Source organism: Pteropus medius, unplaced genomic scaffold (genome assembly GCF_902729225.1).
Source record: "Pteropus medius unplaced genomic scaffold, Ma_sr-lr_union100, whole genome shotgun sequence".
In the NCBI taxonomy this organism is placed as follows: domain Eukaryota; kingdom Metazoa; phylum Chordata; class Mammalia; order Chiroptera; family Pteropodidae; genus Pteropus; species Pteropus medius.
This window is the reverse complement of record NW_024342468.1, coordinates 718,874-737,598: the sequence shown is the minus strand read 5'-3', so window position 1 is coordinate 737,598 and position 18,725 is coordinate 718,874. Positions and strand designations below refer to the sequence as shown.

General features: G+C 56.3%; 1 protein-coding gene across 13 annotated transcripts in view; it reads right to left on the bottom strand.

The window, feature by feature from the left end:
• Positions 1–18,725, bottom strand: part of PRRC2B (proline rich coiled-coil 2B) — a 77,539-nt gene that overhangs the window by 43,152 nt on the left and 15,662 nt on the right. For 12 of the 13 annotated variants that reach the window (XM_039862892.1, XM_039862893.1, XM_039862896.1 and 9 more), the window contains exons 2-5: positions 8,969–9,138; positions 7,963–8,140; positions 5,047–5,149; positions 2,377–2,449 (exon numbers count right to left, since the gene is read on the bottom strand). In XM_039862892.1, the coding sequence (XP_039718826.1) occupies positions 2,377–2,449; positions 5,047–5,149; positions 7,963–8,140; positions 8,969–9,083 (469 nt within the window). In that variant the 5' untranslated portion in view covers positions 9,084–9,138. Of the gene's footprint in view, positions 1–2,376; positions 2,450–5,046; positions 5,150–7,962; positions 8,141–8,968; positions 9,139–18,725 lie in introns of those variants that run through there. The other variant, XM_039862899.1, reaches the window with a different exon arrangement.

Genomic DNA, 18,725 nt, shown 5'->3' with positions numbered 1-18,725 from the left:
CTCCAGGGTCACAAAAGCACTATCTCTGCCTCCAGGGTCACAAAAGCACTGCCACATGAATCAAACTCGCCCTCCACAGATAAATGACAAAGGGCAGAACTCGCACCTCAAACCAAAGCAGGCCCATTCACAGGGCTTCGATGCTCTGTCACGTTCGCCCGCCAACCCCTCGGGCCACCCGTTCTCAGCTGTGCGCCCCTGGCCTGTGCCTGACCCACATGACCAGGCCTCATGGGTCCTTTCCAGGTGAAACAGAACCGTCGACCACCTCTCACACGGAGAGAATCCATCAACTCAGAAAGAGCCCTTTTGAAAATGTTTGTGGGCAACACGCCCCAAGTCCCCACAGCTCTGATGGCATCATGGACTTGTGCACCCAGCACAGGAGGGGGACCCACCCCCGCCCTGCCTGTGCCCAGCACGTGTCCGCTCTCTCCGCCTGGGCTACTGGGTTCTGCCACACCAGATGGGCTATCACGTGCTCACAGAGCATTTCACTGTGTTTCAGAATTGTTTTCTACATCGTTTTCTTTCTGTTAGGTAATACGATCATAAGGTTCAAAAGTAAACAGCCACAAACAGGCAGAACCTGAAGCCTTCCTTCCATCCTTCTGCCCTATCTGCCCATTTCTGAGGCCCTCGAAAAGCAGGTACTTTCCCGTTACACGTATGTAACATTTTTAGGAGGGTAATCTCTCCACACCCCAATTTTCTGCATGCACGGTTAACATACTCTACAGGATACTGGGCATCTTTTTCATTTAAGAATATACCTTAGAGATCTTGCCGTATCGGTACAAACTGCTTCTTTTCCTTATAGCCAGACGGTATTTCATTAAAGGACTATAATTTGACAGACATTTCAAGTGACTGTTTCCAATCGTTGGCTATTAATCTTGTAATTGTTATTTCACTCGTGGGCAATATAACTTATAGGGCGATTTCCTCGAAGTGGAACTGGCGGGTCAGAAGGGACACGTCTTAATACCGCGACAGGCAGTGCCAAACTGCTCTTCGCAGCGGCCATACCGATTTACACCTTTTTTTTTTTTAGTCTTTCTGGTTCTTTTTAAATAAAAATTAATACATTTGATTTACTTCAAACTCTAATCTTACAGAAAGACAGACTACAGAAAACCAAAGCATCACTGTCGGCAGTCTGGTGAACACTCTTTAAGAAGCCCCCTTAAAGACCCGATCTTAGGGTACTGAATGCTCGTCAAAGCCGCTCCGTCCCCGGGACTCAGCTTGCTCAGCCCTCACCCCGCCGCCTCACCCTCCAGACTGGAGAACCCACAGTGGACGAGGCCGAGTGTTTCCTGCCCCCCCCGGGGAAGTCGGGAGCGCTCGGGCTGTGCCCATGGCTCCTCTGGGATGCTGACGTGCCATCCCCATGGAGACTGAGGACGGAGCCTTCGACCACACGGTGTTTCCAACCCACACGGGGTACAGGGGAGGTCGTGGGAAGGCGGACAGGACCGGTAGCTGTTTCTGTAATATAAGCTACAAAAGGGACAGTCTGGCACAGCCTTGGCTGGCAGAGGTTCGCAGAAGGCCAGGGCTGACTCCAGGACCGGGCGCAGAGGGCACGAAGGGCAGCGAGTGCTGCTTCACAGCGACATGGGTGACTGTGAGTCACCCACGCACACCACCACCACCGCTTCCCACTCGGAGGTGACACCCAGTTGGTCAGCAGTATGCTGGAAATATTTGGGCTAACGCTGAAAAATTCGAAGGGTTCACACAGAAAAATCAGGCATTTTGGGTTGGCTTCTCTCAACAACGCCCGCTGACCCTGGGCCTGCACTCCGGACAGGCTCCGTGGCTGCAGGGAGCCTGCTGACCCTCTGCTCAGGCCGCGCCGGGGCCTGCCTTGGAAGCCGAGCTCAGCGACCATTAGAACTCTGAGCACACTCCCACTCCGCTGTCTCCCCACTTCCCTCGCTGAAGGACCCCAGGTCTGCCGAACACAGACTCCAGGCGCTTCCCGAGTCAGGCACAGCCCCCCGAACGCTCTGCAGCAGAGCTACTGCCCGCGAGCAGGCGGCCGATTCATCACACCTCGCCACACCTCCTGGTGGCGCTGGCCAGGCACCCATTCCCTCAAGCAGAGCCGAATTAAAGAAGCACCCGGGTCGCCTCACACCCCAGCAAGGCCGTCTTAGCCATGACACCAGTGAGAGCAAAGAGCTGACCCGCTGTGCAGAATCCACGCTCCCACCCCCGGGGCCAAGGCGAGGGCTTCACAGAGCGAAACTCTCTGGTAAGACATCCACAAGCCCCGGGCCAACGACAAGCTAGACCCAAACAGAACCGTCCAGAGAAGGCACTCGCCCCTCCCGCCCTCCTACCCCAACGCCACGCACACTCACTCACCACCTTCGTGTCCTACTGGCTTTCCATTCAGCTGTGCCCATGACTTTGGTCCACCTGGCACTGAATTTGTATTCTGAAAAAAGCAAAAGGGTTAGAAGAGGGCCAGCCCGAGAGTCTGCCGCCCACTCCCGGGGTGAGTCAGGACGAGGCGGGCCTGCGGGGCGCACCCTCGCTCCAGCCACTGCGCCCACCTCTGCGATCGCACGCTGAGCCACACCCCACCATGGGGAGGACTCCATGCAGCGCCCCACCTGGCACAGTGGTCAGGTGTCAGAACGGAGGAGCAGCAGAATGGAGGGGAAGCGACCAGCTCAGAGCCGCACGGCTGTATGTATGGCAGTCAGGACTCAAACCCACGTCCACCTTCACACTGAGATCCGGAACATTCTGTCAGGTGGCCTCTCCCGCCCACTCAGAGCTACTCTGTCTTGCTACACGGAGCGAACCCCCATTCTAGCACTCGTCTCAAAAACTGCAGGCGAGCCAGCGTGCCCGACCTGTCGCTGGACGGGCCACTGTCCCCCTTCCATAACGTGACCTGTCGCTGGACGGGCCACTGTCCCCCTTCCATGACGTGACCTGTCGCTGGACGGGCCACTGTCCCCCTTCCATGACGTGATCTGTCGCTGGATGGGCCACTGTCCCCCCTCCACAATTACTGTCACTCTACGAGGTCCAGGCCCTAGCGAGAGGCCTTCCTCCTCCTCCCATCTGGACTCACCTGGCTCGGGCTCAGTCCCACCAGCGAACCTCTGCCCAAAGCTCACGAGGGCTGAGCATTACACCAGGCACACCCTGCCCAACCAAACCCTCCCACACCCCGGGAAGGTTCTGGTCACACGCCGACATCGTTCAGAAGGAGCAACTTGACTTGGACACCCAGCTAGGGAGGCAGGACCAGGACGTGTCCCCACCCTGTCGGGTCCCCGACCACCAAGTCATCTGCGTTTCGACGACATTCGACGCGGTAGCCTCCCCCTATCCACTGAGAACATGGTGAGAACATGGGAACGGAGCTGGTGCAGCCGTTTCGTCACCTGCTGGGTTAGATGCCTGACGAAATAATTATCCTTCCCCGGGCACCCCTCCTCTCCAGTCCGCCCCCTGCCACCACACGCACACACAAGGCGGCCACCGTCCCTCGTCTTAAGTCTACTCGGGGGTTGCTCGTCGGGGGTGGCCCTGAAGACCTGACAGGTGGCCGGCAATGCCCACGGGTCTCCACCAAAAGATCACCTCTCTGGGGGCGGGCAGCTGGGGTTGGACAGTCCCTCAGGGAGGGGCACACCCCCAGACCCAGCAGGAACCAGAGGGGCCCCGGGGCCAAGCTGTAGCCTCCCACCTGCTGTCTGCGGCCACGGGAGTGACACCTCTGCCCTCGCCCATCAAAGGCACTAAACTGGAAGCGAATGCCCACAGGGCAAAGAAGCGGTGACTGGTTTTGTGCCAAGAGTAGGACTGCTGTAAGCCCTCAGGGGGAGGCTTCAGAAACTGAAGGTGCTGGGGTCTCCTCCTACCACCTCTGTCGGCGAGACAAAACCAGATACCAGCTGAGAAGAGCGGGGCTACTCCAGGACGGGGCTCCTACAAGTTTCCCTCAGCAGCTCCGACAGATGCCCGCCCGGGCCCAGACCCTCCGGTTGGGGGGTCCAGGCACACAGACCTCAACGAGCTCCCCAGGCAAGTCTGCCGTACGGCCAGGACCAAAACCTGCGGCTCTACAATCGCAGATTCGAATTCAGAGAAACATACAAACTCAACCCTACACACTCTGACTGGACAACAGACCCGCGTGGATTCAGGCCAATGAATATGGAGTCTCACGTGAACAGGATTTTTAAAATTTTTCTTTAATTCCGAAAGCACAGTGCAGTGTTGGGTAGGGGAGGAATATCCTGCCAGCAAATCTATGAATTTCCCCCGCAGATGGGGGAGTGACGTCTCATACTGCCTCCTGCCCAGGCCCCAAAAGTAAAACACGTCAGTTCAAGTTCTCTTCAAGAGAGCTGGGAAGAGCTAAGTACCTGAGTCTAGATTTTTTTTTTGATCTTCTATAAGATTCGACTTCTCACCTAGGTTTACTGCTTCCAGCTAATATGACCTCCTGATGGTCTCTGTAACCCACAGACAGACGCAAGGGACTGAGTATAAAATGAGCTCTTGCTTAGTTAAATCGTGACTTTCTGTGTTGAAAAACATTTTAAATGCATCAACAAATAAAGGGTGATAGCTGGATGTTTCCCACAGTGTGTTCTGAGCCACTACTGGTCCCTGGAGACATTGTTAAGAAAGGTTTCCCGGGACAAATCAACGTGGGGCCCACTGTCCTCTCTGTGCTCTTCTTAGAATTTCATAGCACACGTCAGCACGTCACGATGCCGAGAAGTTTAATGGTAAAGGAGCTTGCTTGACTTTTTTTTTTTTCTTTTTTCTCGATTACTCTCTGGGGTCTCTCTGCAGAAGCCGCAGATTAAATGACCACGTCAGTGACCGCGACGACTTCCTGTGCTCGTTTTCTAAAGTCACTCATCAGTCTGCCTCGGGTGCGGGCAAATCATGCAAAGCCACCCTCTACGGTGACAAGTCTGACAACGCTTACCCACCCCCAACGACAGGGGCATCCGAGGCCAACCCCTGAGCAGCGGCCAGGACGGGGTCCCCAGCACCTACCTCCTGACTGGTTGACGGCGTCGGCTTCTGTACATTGGAGACAGATTTCTGCAAAGCCAGCTGCGGCAGCGACTCCGGCGGCTGAGAGGCCGTCACACTGGAACTGGGCAAACACAGCGCACGAGTGAGGGCCAGAGACAGTCAGAGACGGACAGGCCGTGCTGACGAGGTCCCTCGGCATTTTCAAGAGCCGCCGCTGCGGCGAGACCTCCTCTGGCCCACAGGTACAGTGCTCCCCGGCGGACGCTTACGCTGGCAAAGGCGAATGACAAACGGAACGATGCCTGAGGTCTATGGGGCAGAACATCCTGCCTTCTCGTCGAGCCTCCTGTCTGCAAAAGCTGAAAGCTCTTTCTGAACAATGAGTGATGGCGGACTTGCCAGTGGAGAAACTGAGTCACTGCAGGAAACGGGCGCTGGGCCCTCCTCCCGACCAAGGACTCACAGTGCTCCAGCGGACCGACTGCTCTGACGTGCGAGCAGATGTTTTTGATTTTTTTTTTTTTTTTACCTTCCCTTGGCTTGTAAGAGAAATATATGTTCACAGTAAAAATAAGTTTGTAAATATATGTAACAGAATTCGTCACGATCTCATCCTCCAGAGAGAAACTCAGCAGATTTTTCTCTACATAATATAATATTTTTTAACATAAGTGGGATAACACCATACAGACGATTCCAAAACTCATTTTTTACCTAACGTACCTAAAGTCTTTTCGTGACAACACATGTGGACCTCTTTCTTTTAATGAGACGGTACGACTGGATAGGCCGCAATTTATCCATCTCCAACTTTTTTCTATTACAGAATAAAACTGCAATGAACATTTTTGTATACGTATCTTTGCACACTTTTGTGTAAGTAATTCAGTAGTGTACGTTCTTAAAAATGGAACTGTTGGGTAAAAAGATGTTCTGAAGTTTGAAAGACGCGGCCAAACTGCCCTCTAAATAAGGCCGTGTCGTCCGTTTACAGGCCACAGGCCATCTTTCAAGAGTAACGAGAAAGATCAAGGAAGACTTCTGCTGACTGGGCAGCCTTCCTGTCACTCTTGCCAGCCAACCTTCTGATTCGAGGAGGGCAGCCGCCCACTGGGACAGACTGCCCGCGGCTCATTTGTGAGCTGAAGCCAAAGCCGCCCCTACCTGTACGCACTCTTCCAAGGTCTACTTAATCCAAGTACCTCATCGCCAGTCACGATGCTACAAAAGGAAGGTCGCTGACCCCTCTCACGTCACCTACCCAAAACAGGAGCTTCTGCACAGTCCCGTGTTCTCTATGCAATCAGCGCCCCCTCCCCCGACCGCCACTTCTTCGATACCCCAAGCGGGGTGGCCGGGGGCAGCAGAGAACCAGGGCCGGAGTCTGCTGCCCGCTCCAGCGCTCACTCCTGACCTCGCCCTGGCAGACGAGCAGCGCCGTGCAGCAGCGAACGTCCCAGCGCTGGTGCGGACGGACACGGGGAGGGAGCAGCACTGTGTCCTCACTCTAGAGCGTCCAGCAGCACAGGCGTGTCACCGCCACACTGACGTGTATGACATCCACCTCGTCACAGCCGGTGCCACCGTGACCGGAACGGTGACAGCAACAGCTGGTGTCTGCCACACACCCCCGCCACCTGGCTTGCGGCATCTCACCTCTCTCCTGGGCCCAGCCCTGGAGCCAGGTATCGTTCTCACTTCACAGGACCCTGACGCTCCGAAGCCAGACGATTCTCCAGGTTCCGTAAAGCTACTAAAAAAATGGCTGGCTGGACACCACACACACGCCTGCCCATTCTAAGAGTCACGCCATACCATCGGCCAGTATGAGCCCTAAGCAATCTGTCAGGAAAAAAATTTAAGTGGCTCTGCGGACCCTGTGTCCATTACTACTACCTTACGGTCCCCTGACTGAGCTGTCTGCTCCCTCTCTGCACCCTGCCTGCAGTAACCGCAGGGAAGTTTTGCACGAGACCCCGCGGACACTTCGTGAGAGAGGAGGACAGTGGCTGGCGGCTACATTCTGGATCTCAGCATCATCAGCCAGACCAGGCGAGACGCAGGGCAGGAAGGCGCCCGAGACGGGGCCGTGTCGCTTTCGTTCTCGAATAAGCAAACTCCAGCAGGATCCCGCCCGCCAGCCTTCGCAAGGGCCTGGCCCTCCTCGGCTCTCCCAGCACAAACCCCAAATCCTCTTTCCTGGGCAGCCTCGTCACTGGCCGGAACCCAGGCAGAGGACTCGCAGTGGAGGGAGGAAGATGGAGGCTCCGGCATCTGGGAACGGCCTCAGCGGAGCCCCGGGCAGAGGTGGAACGGGCCGGGCCTCGTGCTGCCAGCCCCAGCACGCAGCAGCCCGAAGCTCCTGCGTCTGTACGAGCTCTGAGCCAGACCCTGGGCTTCCGAAGGCCGCCTCAGGTGCCACGCGGGCAGCAGGGAGAGCGTTCAGGGGCTGCGCACTGACCCTGGGTGACGAGGATGCTCGGCCGCTCTCCCTCGTGACTGGGTCCACCTGGGGCACCTGGGGCACCTAGGGCTGGACTCTGTATGGGAAGCTGCTGGCCCCACAGCCGGGAGACCACCTGCTCAAGCTGAGCCCAGCACAGGACTCCACCAGAGCACCAGCCCTGTCCACAGTGGCTCTTAAGGAATTGGCTCTGAGTGACTCCTCTGGGGTGAGGAGGCCTTTCCTAGGGATGCTGGTACCTGGCACAGGTAGCCCTGCATCAGCTCCAAGAGCCAGGAAGAATGAAGGCACGAGCGAGAAACAACTGGGCAGCATGAGTCGGGGTCAAAGCGGCTTCCTTCGGCATCTCCCTGTCCTCCAGCTCTGCGGCTGGGAGGCCCACGGCGCCCTCCGCAGACCGGAAGGGAGCCAAGCGACATGAAGAGCCCCGGCCCGCGCCCCCTACCTGCGCCCCCTGCCCCCGCTCACACCTCTTTGGGTCTTGCTGGTCCTGCTTGTTTGCCCATCCCGTCCCGTCCTTGGGTACTATAACGATGTTGGGGTCGTTTCCTTTGTTTTCAGACTTCAAGCTTGGCAGGTTTGCAGGCGGTGGCATGCGCCGGGCTGTGGCAACTTTCCCGAGACTCTGTAAGCCATGTCTAGGAATAACTGCAGGAAGAGAGGGGTGGAAACAGACGGCACACGGGAAAGTTACAGAAGGAAAGAGGCCAGGGCCATGCAGCTGCGTTTTCGAACTGACTGAGGGCGACAAAGGCAACAGAGAGCGAAAGCCAGGGTCAGCCCCCTCTGCGTAAACAAGCAAGCAGTGTCTGGGAGCCACTTCAGTCACTTTCCGAGCCCTTCGCCAAGGCCTGCAGAGACGCAGGAGCTGCCGGGTCCCTGCAGAGGCTCCCCTTTTGCTACGGGGCAGGGGAAGGCTGAGGGAGTTTATGACATGGGTGAGGGGCCAGGCCCGGGCACCTCCGTCCCACACGGTCACTATTTCTCTGGCGACTGAGATGCTCTGGCCACATTACAGCAGGACTGAAGGACATCTCTGCCCAGGCCCAGGTCAGGCCTGAGCGGGGCCCCACAACTCACAAAATCCCCAAGGGGCGCAGATAGCATCGGCAGGAACTTTCCCACCAAGTTCCAGAATGCTGGAGCCACGAAATCTAAACCTGGTAACTCTAACGCAAATTAAGCTCCAGTCTCACTATCGGGCTAAAAATACCCATGGCTTCAGTGGGATAAAATGGGGGCGGGGGGCGGGTAGCCCCACTGCAGCAGAGTCAGAATATTATAGGCTCTGAAATCAGACAAGCAGGAGCAGAGGGGATTCGGCCTCCCAGATCTACTGGTGACCACTACACGCCCAGACTGATCTGCAGGGATCACACCTGCCCGCCCCGACAGGGGACTTTGGGTCTCGGGGTCCTTGATGTGGAGTTTCTCACAAGGGCAAAGTGGAGGGCTGGCCTCTGACCAGGCTCTTACCTGAGGATCTGATCGCGTCTACTGACTTTCCTTTATACTTATCAAACAGGCTGAGAGTCGAGTACTTGCTTTTCCCATCCTTGCCCTTGGTTATTTGCCCCAAACGATCGGACATTGCGATGAAATGTCATCTAGTAAGGAAATTTTTCTCGGCACCGCTCCCGATCTGCCTTTAGAATGGGACAAAAAGAGTGTGTCACTCCACGAGAACCTCTGGTCTATGAATTAGATCCTGCGGGGATCCCGATCTCCTCGGAGATCTGAAGAAAGCTTTGGACTGTCCGTCCCTAGGACCACACACGGGTGGTTTCACTCACATTTAAGGAGCGTTCTGCAGACCTGCTGATGCCAGCCCCCACTCCCCGTTCAGAACTGTCTGAACCGGCCGCAGCCTGCTGCTCTAACTGAAATGTGAACTTGCGCACACCGAGTCCTCTCTCCGAGTCAATGACCTCTCTTCAAGATGGAAAAATAAACGCTCATCACTCGGGGCACCTCCATGTAACACCCAAACTACAGGTGTTACATGTCCGAACAGCAGGGCACGTGTCCTTCTCAGTACAAAGAACCAGCGTCCAGAGAGAAGAGACGTGCTGAGCACATGAGCCCCGCTCTCCCAGGTGCGGCCGGTGGCGGTGATGGTGACGGTGACGGTGACGGCGGGGAGGTGAGAGGCTGAGAGCAAGCGCTCCCCAGGGAGTGCAGAGCCGCAGGTACCAGCTGTACCTGCCTCTTCCACTTAGAGAAAGTCTCAAAGACCAGGAAAGAAGCTTCTGCCGCTGATTTCCTCCAGGCGTCCACACGTCCATCACCGCTGTCCCCATCAGCCCACCTGCTCACTCACTGACTCCCTCACGGACGCAGTGAGTGCCCGCCAAGAGCGCGTGCGTGCTCCGCGCCAGAACCGAGGACCCGGCGTTCGGCGCTGTTTATTCCACTCTCAATCTCAGCTACAGGTTCTAACCTTGATCGTGAAGTAAACACTTGCATAAGTGACCACTGTTCCCCACTGGAACTCACGTATGGGAAGGAAAGCTAAAGCACCGAGTTCGGCATATCGATGTCTTTAATGACAAAGTGGAGATAACTGTGAAAATGTCCACTGACTAATGAAACAGGCAGGAGCCACAGCGGTAAGGTCTGCTGTCTCAGCCTGTTCTGAAGCCCACAGGCCAGAAAGAACACAACCGGTGTGCTGGGGAAGCATGTGGTGCCCCAAAGATGATTTTAAGTTAAAACTGTTTATTATGATCCTAGACTATAGAGCACAGGGAACAAAGACCAGTTACAAACTGGGGCCCAAAAAATGTGAGCCGGGAGACGCTGATTCACACCGCTGCACGCAGGTGTGCCCGGAGCCACGCCAAATGTGAGCAGAGACAGTCCATCCTTTCATTCATGTCACAAACCTTGACCGCTACCCACGATCTGCTCGTCACTGTCTCGGGAGCAGGAATAGATAAGCACGTACTTCTTATCAGAAAACACTCACAAACAATGAACACAGATGGACGCCGAGTGCTGAAGCGCCGTGAGCTGGGTGTGTGTGTGTCGGGGTCACCTCCCACATGGTTTCAGCCACCCGACTGGATTGTCTACTTAACTCCATCCTCACCCAGATCCGGGTTTCACCGCTACTGCCCTGGAGAGAGGCTCGGTCAGCGGCCAAGCCCCGGAACCTGACCCCACTGGCAGGGGACTCGGGCACAATGAAGAAATGAACCAGCAGAAATGCTCACAAGTGCTCACTGCTCCCAGGTTGTACGTGAGAGCCACTCAGAGATGCCAGCAGCCCTCCCCGGTGTCTGCCTCGTGGGCCAGGAGCAAAGAATAGCGATGACCAGGGGTGCAGATTGGCCAAAAGTGTCCAAATCCTCATTTTGGTGCCGAACCCCAAAAGTCATCATTAACAGCAGCTGGACCATGAGCCCTTGGACACAGGGCTCAAGCATAGGGAGGGGACCTTATTCATCGGAATGGCTCATGTTTAATAGGCTATCAAATGTCAATCAACCTGAAATTCTCATTTAACATTAGATGAGATCTAATTTTCAGACACTTCGTCCACTCAAACCAACAGTAAAGATCAACTGGGTTGGAACCAGAACCCTCCCGACACACACATGCATGCACACTATACGACTAACAAATGCCACCGTGGTGACAGCAACTCATGGCCCCTGCCTCCCAGAGCTAACAGCCTAGAACAGGAGCTGGCAAGTGCTAGTCAGAGCCCCAGACAAGGGTCTGTTTCTCTAAGGCTCTCAAGCTAAAAAATTTTTTTAACATTATATTAGTCTTAAAAAAAACAAAGAATACGCCACAGAGACAGCATGTGGCCCACAAAGCTACGTGTGGAAAGGTTTGCTGACCGAGTCTTAAAGAAGCACTCTGCAAGGCCTCCAGGTGGGAGACCGACGGCAGCCCAGGAGTCGCTGAAGTTGAAGCGGGGGGAGGGGGGGCTGTCCGAGCAGGGCCACCAAGAGGAGGGGGTGCCCAGAGAGAGGGACGGAACACGCGTCCACTACGCCAGCGGGAGTCACTCCTTGCACTCTGCTAGGGGTGCTGAGGGACAACCCAACACTCCTTTTACAAACTCGTGTGGCAGGACGGATGACAGAAGTGTCAGAGTCCTAATTCTCGGAATCTGTGCCCATGTTACGTTATGTGGCAAAAAGGGACTCGGCAGATGTGACAGAATGAGGATGCTGAGATGGAGAGAGTACTCTGGATTATCAGGGTGAAGCCGATGTCATCACAAGGGTCCTCGGAAGGAAGAGGAAGAGGAACCTGAGTCGGGAAAGTGTGACAACAGAAACAGAAGCTGGAGTGATGCTCTCAGAAGACGGAAGCCTCTAGAAGCTGGGAAAGGCAAGAAAACAGATTCTCTCCTCCAGAAGGAACACAGAACGCAGCCCTGCTGACATCTTAATTCTAGCCCGGCAAGACTCGTTTCAGACTGCCGACCCCCAGAACTGTAAGAGAGCCCATCTGTGTTGTTTTAAGTCACTAAACTTGTGGTAGTACTTCACAGAAACAAAAGAAAACACACTCGTTTACTCAATGTACTTTTATCAGGCGCCATGGGCCCAGGGCTAAGGGGCGCCCGGGACGTGGCAGAGGGTAAGCCGGGCATGGGCTACGACGCCCGGCGGGCTGCAGAGATGAGGGGACAGAGCTCATTACAAAGAGCACGTCCCAGCATCTTTCACTTCCGCACGACGATGACAAGTGACAAGCTGTGGCTGCATCCGTGCTGTGGCTGACCACGGCGCTCACCGGACCGCTGACTCCACAACAGCGCTACATGAAACCAGAGACGCGTCCATCCCGGCCACATACGGCCTCGGCACCGGGAGCTTCAATGCCGATGACCAGCTCTCACTAAATTAAAAAGGTCGGCAAAGACAGAAGGAAAGATGCCTTACCAGCCATTCGGGGCCATCGGATTGCCATGTAAATCTTAACATGCTTAATTTTTAAAAATCAAATGTTTTTTAATCCTGAAACTTGACCAGAAAATACTTATTTCTATAGATATCGCTAAAAAGTCTTCTGAAAACCTGTTAGTCCAAACCCCTGCCAAGTCACATACAAGTAAATCTTTCTTTGCTTCTGCGCTGCCCGGGCCGGCGGGCAGAGTCAGAGAGGACAAAGACTGCTCCCGGGGTCTTCCTGGCGACACGACCCACCTCCGGGAACACACTGGTCCCCATCCCCGGGAAGCACCAGGAGACACCGTACTCCTGGCACCCCTGAAAGGAAAAAATAAAGAGAAGCCTAGGCAACCATGAGTCACTCCCCTGGGAATTTAGAATCATCTGTGTGACGTCAGATGCTTGAACTTTGTCTTCCCGGGAAATTCAACCATTTCACCAGATACTGAGAATCCACCACGTCCAGGTGACACGCCTTCCGCCCACACAACCAGAGCGCCTTGGGGAGGCCAGAAGGGGAACACGCTGCACTCAGCCTGCACGTGCCATTTCCTCGTGCCCTTCCCCCATCCAACCACGTTTGTACCAGCTGGACACGCCACTGGCTCCCACAGACCTCAGTCTCCTCATCTACAGAATGCGGGCCCAGGACGAGCGGGCTCTGAAATCACGACGACGTGAACCCACAGCCACAGAATTATGAATGAGACCTATTGTCAAAGCAGCCACCTCTTACCACGCAGCTGGGACTGGAGTATGTTCCTGCATAAACCTGGGGCGCTAACGGACAATGCAACTGAGTCGCCACGGCCATGGAAACAGCACCGGGTACTGTTCAGACACTTGCTGTTTTAACACTTCGCAGTGTTCTTCCAGCCCCGATTTCCCCTGGAGCGGGGTCGGCAAATTACAGTCAGCCTGAAGGACGGGCAGCGGAGGCCTCCACGGCCCACCAAGCATGACGTGCTGGCCCTTTACAGTTTCACCGATTACAGACACCGGCTCAGAGCATGCAAAGGTTCTTCCACTGGGCCAGATTTCTCTGGACCAAAACCCAAAATACAGGTATAATCATTCGGTTTCCGCCAATTACATGCAGCTCCAGCAAAGCTGTACCATATTTGGGGCCCAGCCCAGCCCCATACCCACCTCGCTACTCTGCTTGCCGGCTGGTTTTCACCAACGCCAGGCCAGGAGCACGAACTGTTGTAGGGGTTTAACCAGCTTCTGCACGCGCGCGCACACACACATGCACACGCTCAACCAGCCTCGTCCCACGGCAGAAAGAAGTGTAGCAAACATCTGGGTGTGACTCACGAGGCTGGCCGAGGTGTGTTCATTCTCGCATGACTCACGCTTGGATCCGTGGGACAAGAGCTGGCTGAGAGGCCCCGGGTCCTTGCAGGCGGCACAGATCTAGCCTGGCTCGCAGCCACGGTTTTCACGCTGCTTTCTCTCCCTTTTGTAGGCAACAGAATTCATTTTTGGTTCTTTTTCCTCAAACAAAATCTAACTGGGATCCTCAGTATTACACACAAAACAGATACGAGCCGAGGGCGCTCTGCCTGGGGCAGCGGGGGCGGGCTGCCTGCGTCCCACCCCTCCCCATGACCTCTCCTAACCGAGGCACCGCCATGGGGGCCTGGGACACTCTGGGAAGGGCTGGCCTACAAGAAAAAAGGGCCAAAAGGCAGAGGAAAAAAGGGCCTAAAATCCAGGGAAGACAGCTGCGGGGAATGAAGAAAAGACATTTAAAAATGAATTCAGGTCTGCATATTTTGGCAAGTTACCTAAAGAAGTGCTCTGAGAGGCCCAGACTCTGCCCAACTGAAAACCACCAGACAGATCCACTAACAAAGGCACCTTCCCAAGCCCCACCTCCCCAGACAGCAGCCCCACCTGTCAGACAGGTTTGGAGACTCGCGCTGTCTGTCCACCAGAGGGAAGAGCTCCCTGCGCTCCATCTTATCGAAAGCTATTTCCGGCTAACAGGATTAATTTCACTCGCACTTGGGCAGCAGCCAGTGTCAGCCGCCCAGCCAGACAGGCGATTAGGGACGGCCTTGGGACGGCCTGTAATTCACTTCGAACCACTACGAACCACTACACACCACTACGACTACACACCAGAGCTAACCGCAGTGGCCGCCAGCACTCCCGAGAGCCAGACACCCTGCTGAGCACCCACGCCTCCCTCAGGCCTCCTCACAACGGCCCTTTCTGGAAGATACTACGTCGTCAGCCTGCTTTACCGAGGACACTACGGTACAGTCAGGACAGAGAACGTGTCCAAGGTCATGAGACTCCCGAGTGCTGGAGCCAGGCTTGGGGCCCCGGCAGGACACCACCAGGCTGCAGACCACTCGCCCAGGGGACCCAGACTCCTGGCTGCTGCTGGAGCTGTGGGCGGGCAAACGCACGCAGGAAAGGGACGCGCTGGTTCTGGCGCTGGTTCTGGCGCTGGTTCTGACGCGAGTCAACCCCGCCGCCTTCCAGCCAGCCGCACCGACGACAGCACTGCAGTCTCTCCAGAGGGCGCGCTCTTCACCCCGGTGCCGCCGACGGCCAGGCTGACACCCCAGGCAAACCCAAGCCCTCTGCCCTCACAGGCCTCCCTGAGCCCAGTACCGTCTGGTCTAAACTACCCTCTGCTCTCTCAAGTAGTCCTCGACCCTCGGGACACCTGCCCACATCACCACGGGGCTCTTTCCTGCACTCGCCAAGGCCTCCCTCCAGGGCGTGGACGGTCCCTTGGGGAAGACCCTCCATCAGCCAAAGCAATGAGTTCACACGTGGGCCACGGCTGTGAAGCACGCGCGGGGCAGGGCCCAGCCTGGGGCCGGGAGAGGAAGGTGGACTGCCTCTGCACAGAAGGGACACGCCAAAGAGCAAGACCTGACGGGCGGGACGGACACTTCCGGAAACCACCGCGTGGGCCCGGAGACGACTTGGTCACTGGGCGGTGGACTTGCCAGGTCTCTGTCAAAACGTAAAGAACCGTCCCCACGACAGCCAGAGACAAGGTAACTCAGTCCACCCTCCAACACGCCGACGCCTGGCGAGAAGGAACTTGGCGAGAGGCAGCTGCCACGTGAACGTCGGACTCTGACATCCACTAGGTGCTAGGGACACGACAATGACGGCGCTCCGGCCCGCCCCTGCCGTGGGCTCCACAGACGTGTCCTGTGAGGGGCCAGGGAGCAGTGCTGGCCACGCAGCCTCCGCGGCAACTTCTCGAGGCGGCCCGTGCTGCGGCAGGAAGCAGAAAGCCATCACAGACACCGCCACCGAGGGCACAGCTGTCACGACACTTCATTTACATAAACAGGGGGCCGACGGATTTGTGGCTGCAGCTTGCAGACCCCTAAGCTAGAGGGAGTAGGTGTGGAAAGGACTATATGACAGTGAGATGAATTCAGCGAGGGTCCCACTGTGCACCAGCCGGGCGGAAGCGGGGGCCGGGGCGGGAAACCCTAGCTGTGTCTTAAGGTGGGGCGAGGGGGGTGGATGGCTGCTGCCTCACTCGTAAACGGCATCTCCATGCTCCCCACACTCCTGCTTTCAGAGGCTCCCCACAGGGCAGCAGTGAGAAGAGCAGCACTGGCTTTCCAGAAGCACAGGAGCCGGCCCGCCTGGAAAGCGGAGCCCGGGCTCCTCCGCAGCACCGACCAGTCATTCCGCCTGCAGGAGCCCAGGCAAGTGAGGTTTCTGCAGGAAAGGTGTGTGGTGCGTCTGCGGACACAGCCCCGACCTGTCCGAGAATAAGCTGCTTGAACGTAAGGCGTGAAGGAACAGCAACGGGTGGAAGCGGGGTTCCCAGTAACCCAGTGTTCCGTACAGGCGACCCCAGCCACCCCCAGGAGAGGGCCACAGCCCCTGAGGAGACAGCACATGCAGGGAACACCAGAAATGCAGGGGACACCAGAACGAGAAACCAGGCCTGTGCTGTGGGGCCCAGAGCACTTCCCACCCCGATTCTCCTGCACACTTGGGTGTGCAAGCCCCGCCCTTCGTCCCTGAGCCAGAGTCGGCTCTCCCTGCCCTCCCTGCCCGGTCCTCAATCCCCCCCAGTCCCCACCAGCCTCATCCCTCCAAAGCACAGGGTCTGCACCTCACCTCCACCTCACAGTGCTCAGGCCTGTGTCCTCGTGGATTAAACAGAGATGACATACTGATATGCACCTCGCAGACATAGTCGGGAGTAAATGAGAACACAACACACAGGACACGGTGCTCGCTCGCCCTTAGAAGGCTCTCGGCCAATGACAGCCATTCCCCTGACTCTGCCCTTGTCACCGCTCAGCGGCCAGGCCACACCACCGCCCGTACACTACCCATCCCTCCAGACTCGTCACAACCGGTGCCACCCCCATTCCCTGCCCAGCTCTGAGCTCCCACAGCTGACAGCTCGGCGTCCACCTCCGGCGCTCCGGGGGCCTGTCCCCACTTTGGTGCATCACAGTTCGGGGCCGTGATGCCAAGAGCAGACCTTCGAAAGCACGAGGGCGAAGTCACGGATGTTTGGGGTCTGCTGGCAGCCCCCTTTAATTCATCCTCAGGAGACAGAGATGCACTTTAATTCTCAGAAAACCCTCCTGAGATAAACTCTGCACTGCGACTAGTTTTAAACAACGCTCAAACGCCCAGTGTCACGCCTCCCGACTTCGGCACGGATGTTGGAGGGAGCTGCAAACGGGCGTGACAGCCGACTGCCTCACGGGGGTGGCGGTCCCAGTTCCACAGTGTCATGTGGCCCGAACACTGTTCAGTAACAAAAGGAATGTATGCTTCACATGGAAAATCTGCAAAGCTTAGAAAAACACAGAAAATTATCGCCAGTAAACCAGCTTCCAGCTACACTGCGGGATTTCTCTTCGCCGCGTGCTGCAGTACTAACGACCTGCCATCTGCTACTCTGTTCCGTTGTGTTTTGTTTTGTTTCAAAAGAGTTCGGCAACAAAAATGGTAAAACGCTGCATATAAATTCGAAACAGATTTGCTATTTGTTTTAAAAAACTGTGAAAATGATTTTTAAGAAAAGCTGAGAGAGACTGGCGGACAGGCACCCAGAGGGAGCCATCCCAGTCCCGGACAGCTACAGATGTCCTGGTGCCAGCGACTCTGTTTACACCCAAAGCCTTTCCCACGGGAATGACGTCACCTGCAGCAAGCTGGAAGCCGGGCACGAAGGAGGAGGGCGAACGGGCAGGAAATGCCTCTCGTCGGCCCAGGAGAAAGCACGCTTTCCTCCGTCCCAAGCCCCACGTCCTCACGGACGTGCTGCCGGAAAAATACAGGAAGGCGGAGACAGAAGTTGTTTCTGTCCTCTCCCAAATGACAGCCGCTGCCAACGGCACGAGCTCCACCCACCCTGGAGACAACCCCCGCGGAGGCTGACAAGCCACCTCCCTGGGCAGGCAGCGCTTCACACACACACACACACACACACACACACACACACACACACACACGGCCAGGGCGGGAGAGGCCGGGGTCCGAAGGCCACTCGGCCACTGACGTGTCCCCTTCGACACAATGGGAACAGAACACCTACTCCAGCAGGCTGCTGGAAGGACCAGAGATAATGGTCACCAGGGGAGCATGGCACAGAGGACTTCAGCAGGTAGGTGCAGGTACTCCCGTCACATCTGCCTGGTGGCCCCCCCTCCTCAAGAGTCCCCGGGGGAAGGAGAGAGTTCACTGTCCGTGTATATGAGGCAGTGACGACGAAGCAGATGTCCCCACTCGCCATCGCAACACTCTGCTGCCACTTCAGCAAATGGCAGCCCTAGATGCGCTGGCCAATCACGTGGAAACAGCAGCAGAGCGGAGTAGCAGACACGCGATGACTCAAACACACGTGCACGTTAACATGGCTGTGTCTCCCGACAGGCACACGCACCCCCAGAAGGGCCGTTGATTCGATTCCGTTCATAGAAACACTGTTTAGAATACGGGGGGGTTCTGGCTAAACAAGGCACAAGGACCACAGACATTCATAGCTCACCCTTCCAAAATCCCCGAAGACGAAAATAAACAACAGAGAGATCCCAAGACAGGGACGACTTTGGCAGACGAAGCAGAGACATGAGTGGCAGCAGCCTTAGCAGACGGAAGGGTCCTACAAACTGGGGGCTGTGGCAGGTCCGCGAGGTCAGGAGACGCCAGCAGGTGGTGGGTGCCCTGTGAGACGGGGACTGGAGATTTAAAGGTCAGAGATCTGGTCGAGAGGCTGCCTGTGTAACACCTACCCTCCCACGTCCTCCCCTCTCCTGCGCTGGATAAAATAAACAAGTCTAGACTTGAGAACACCCGGGTCA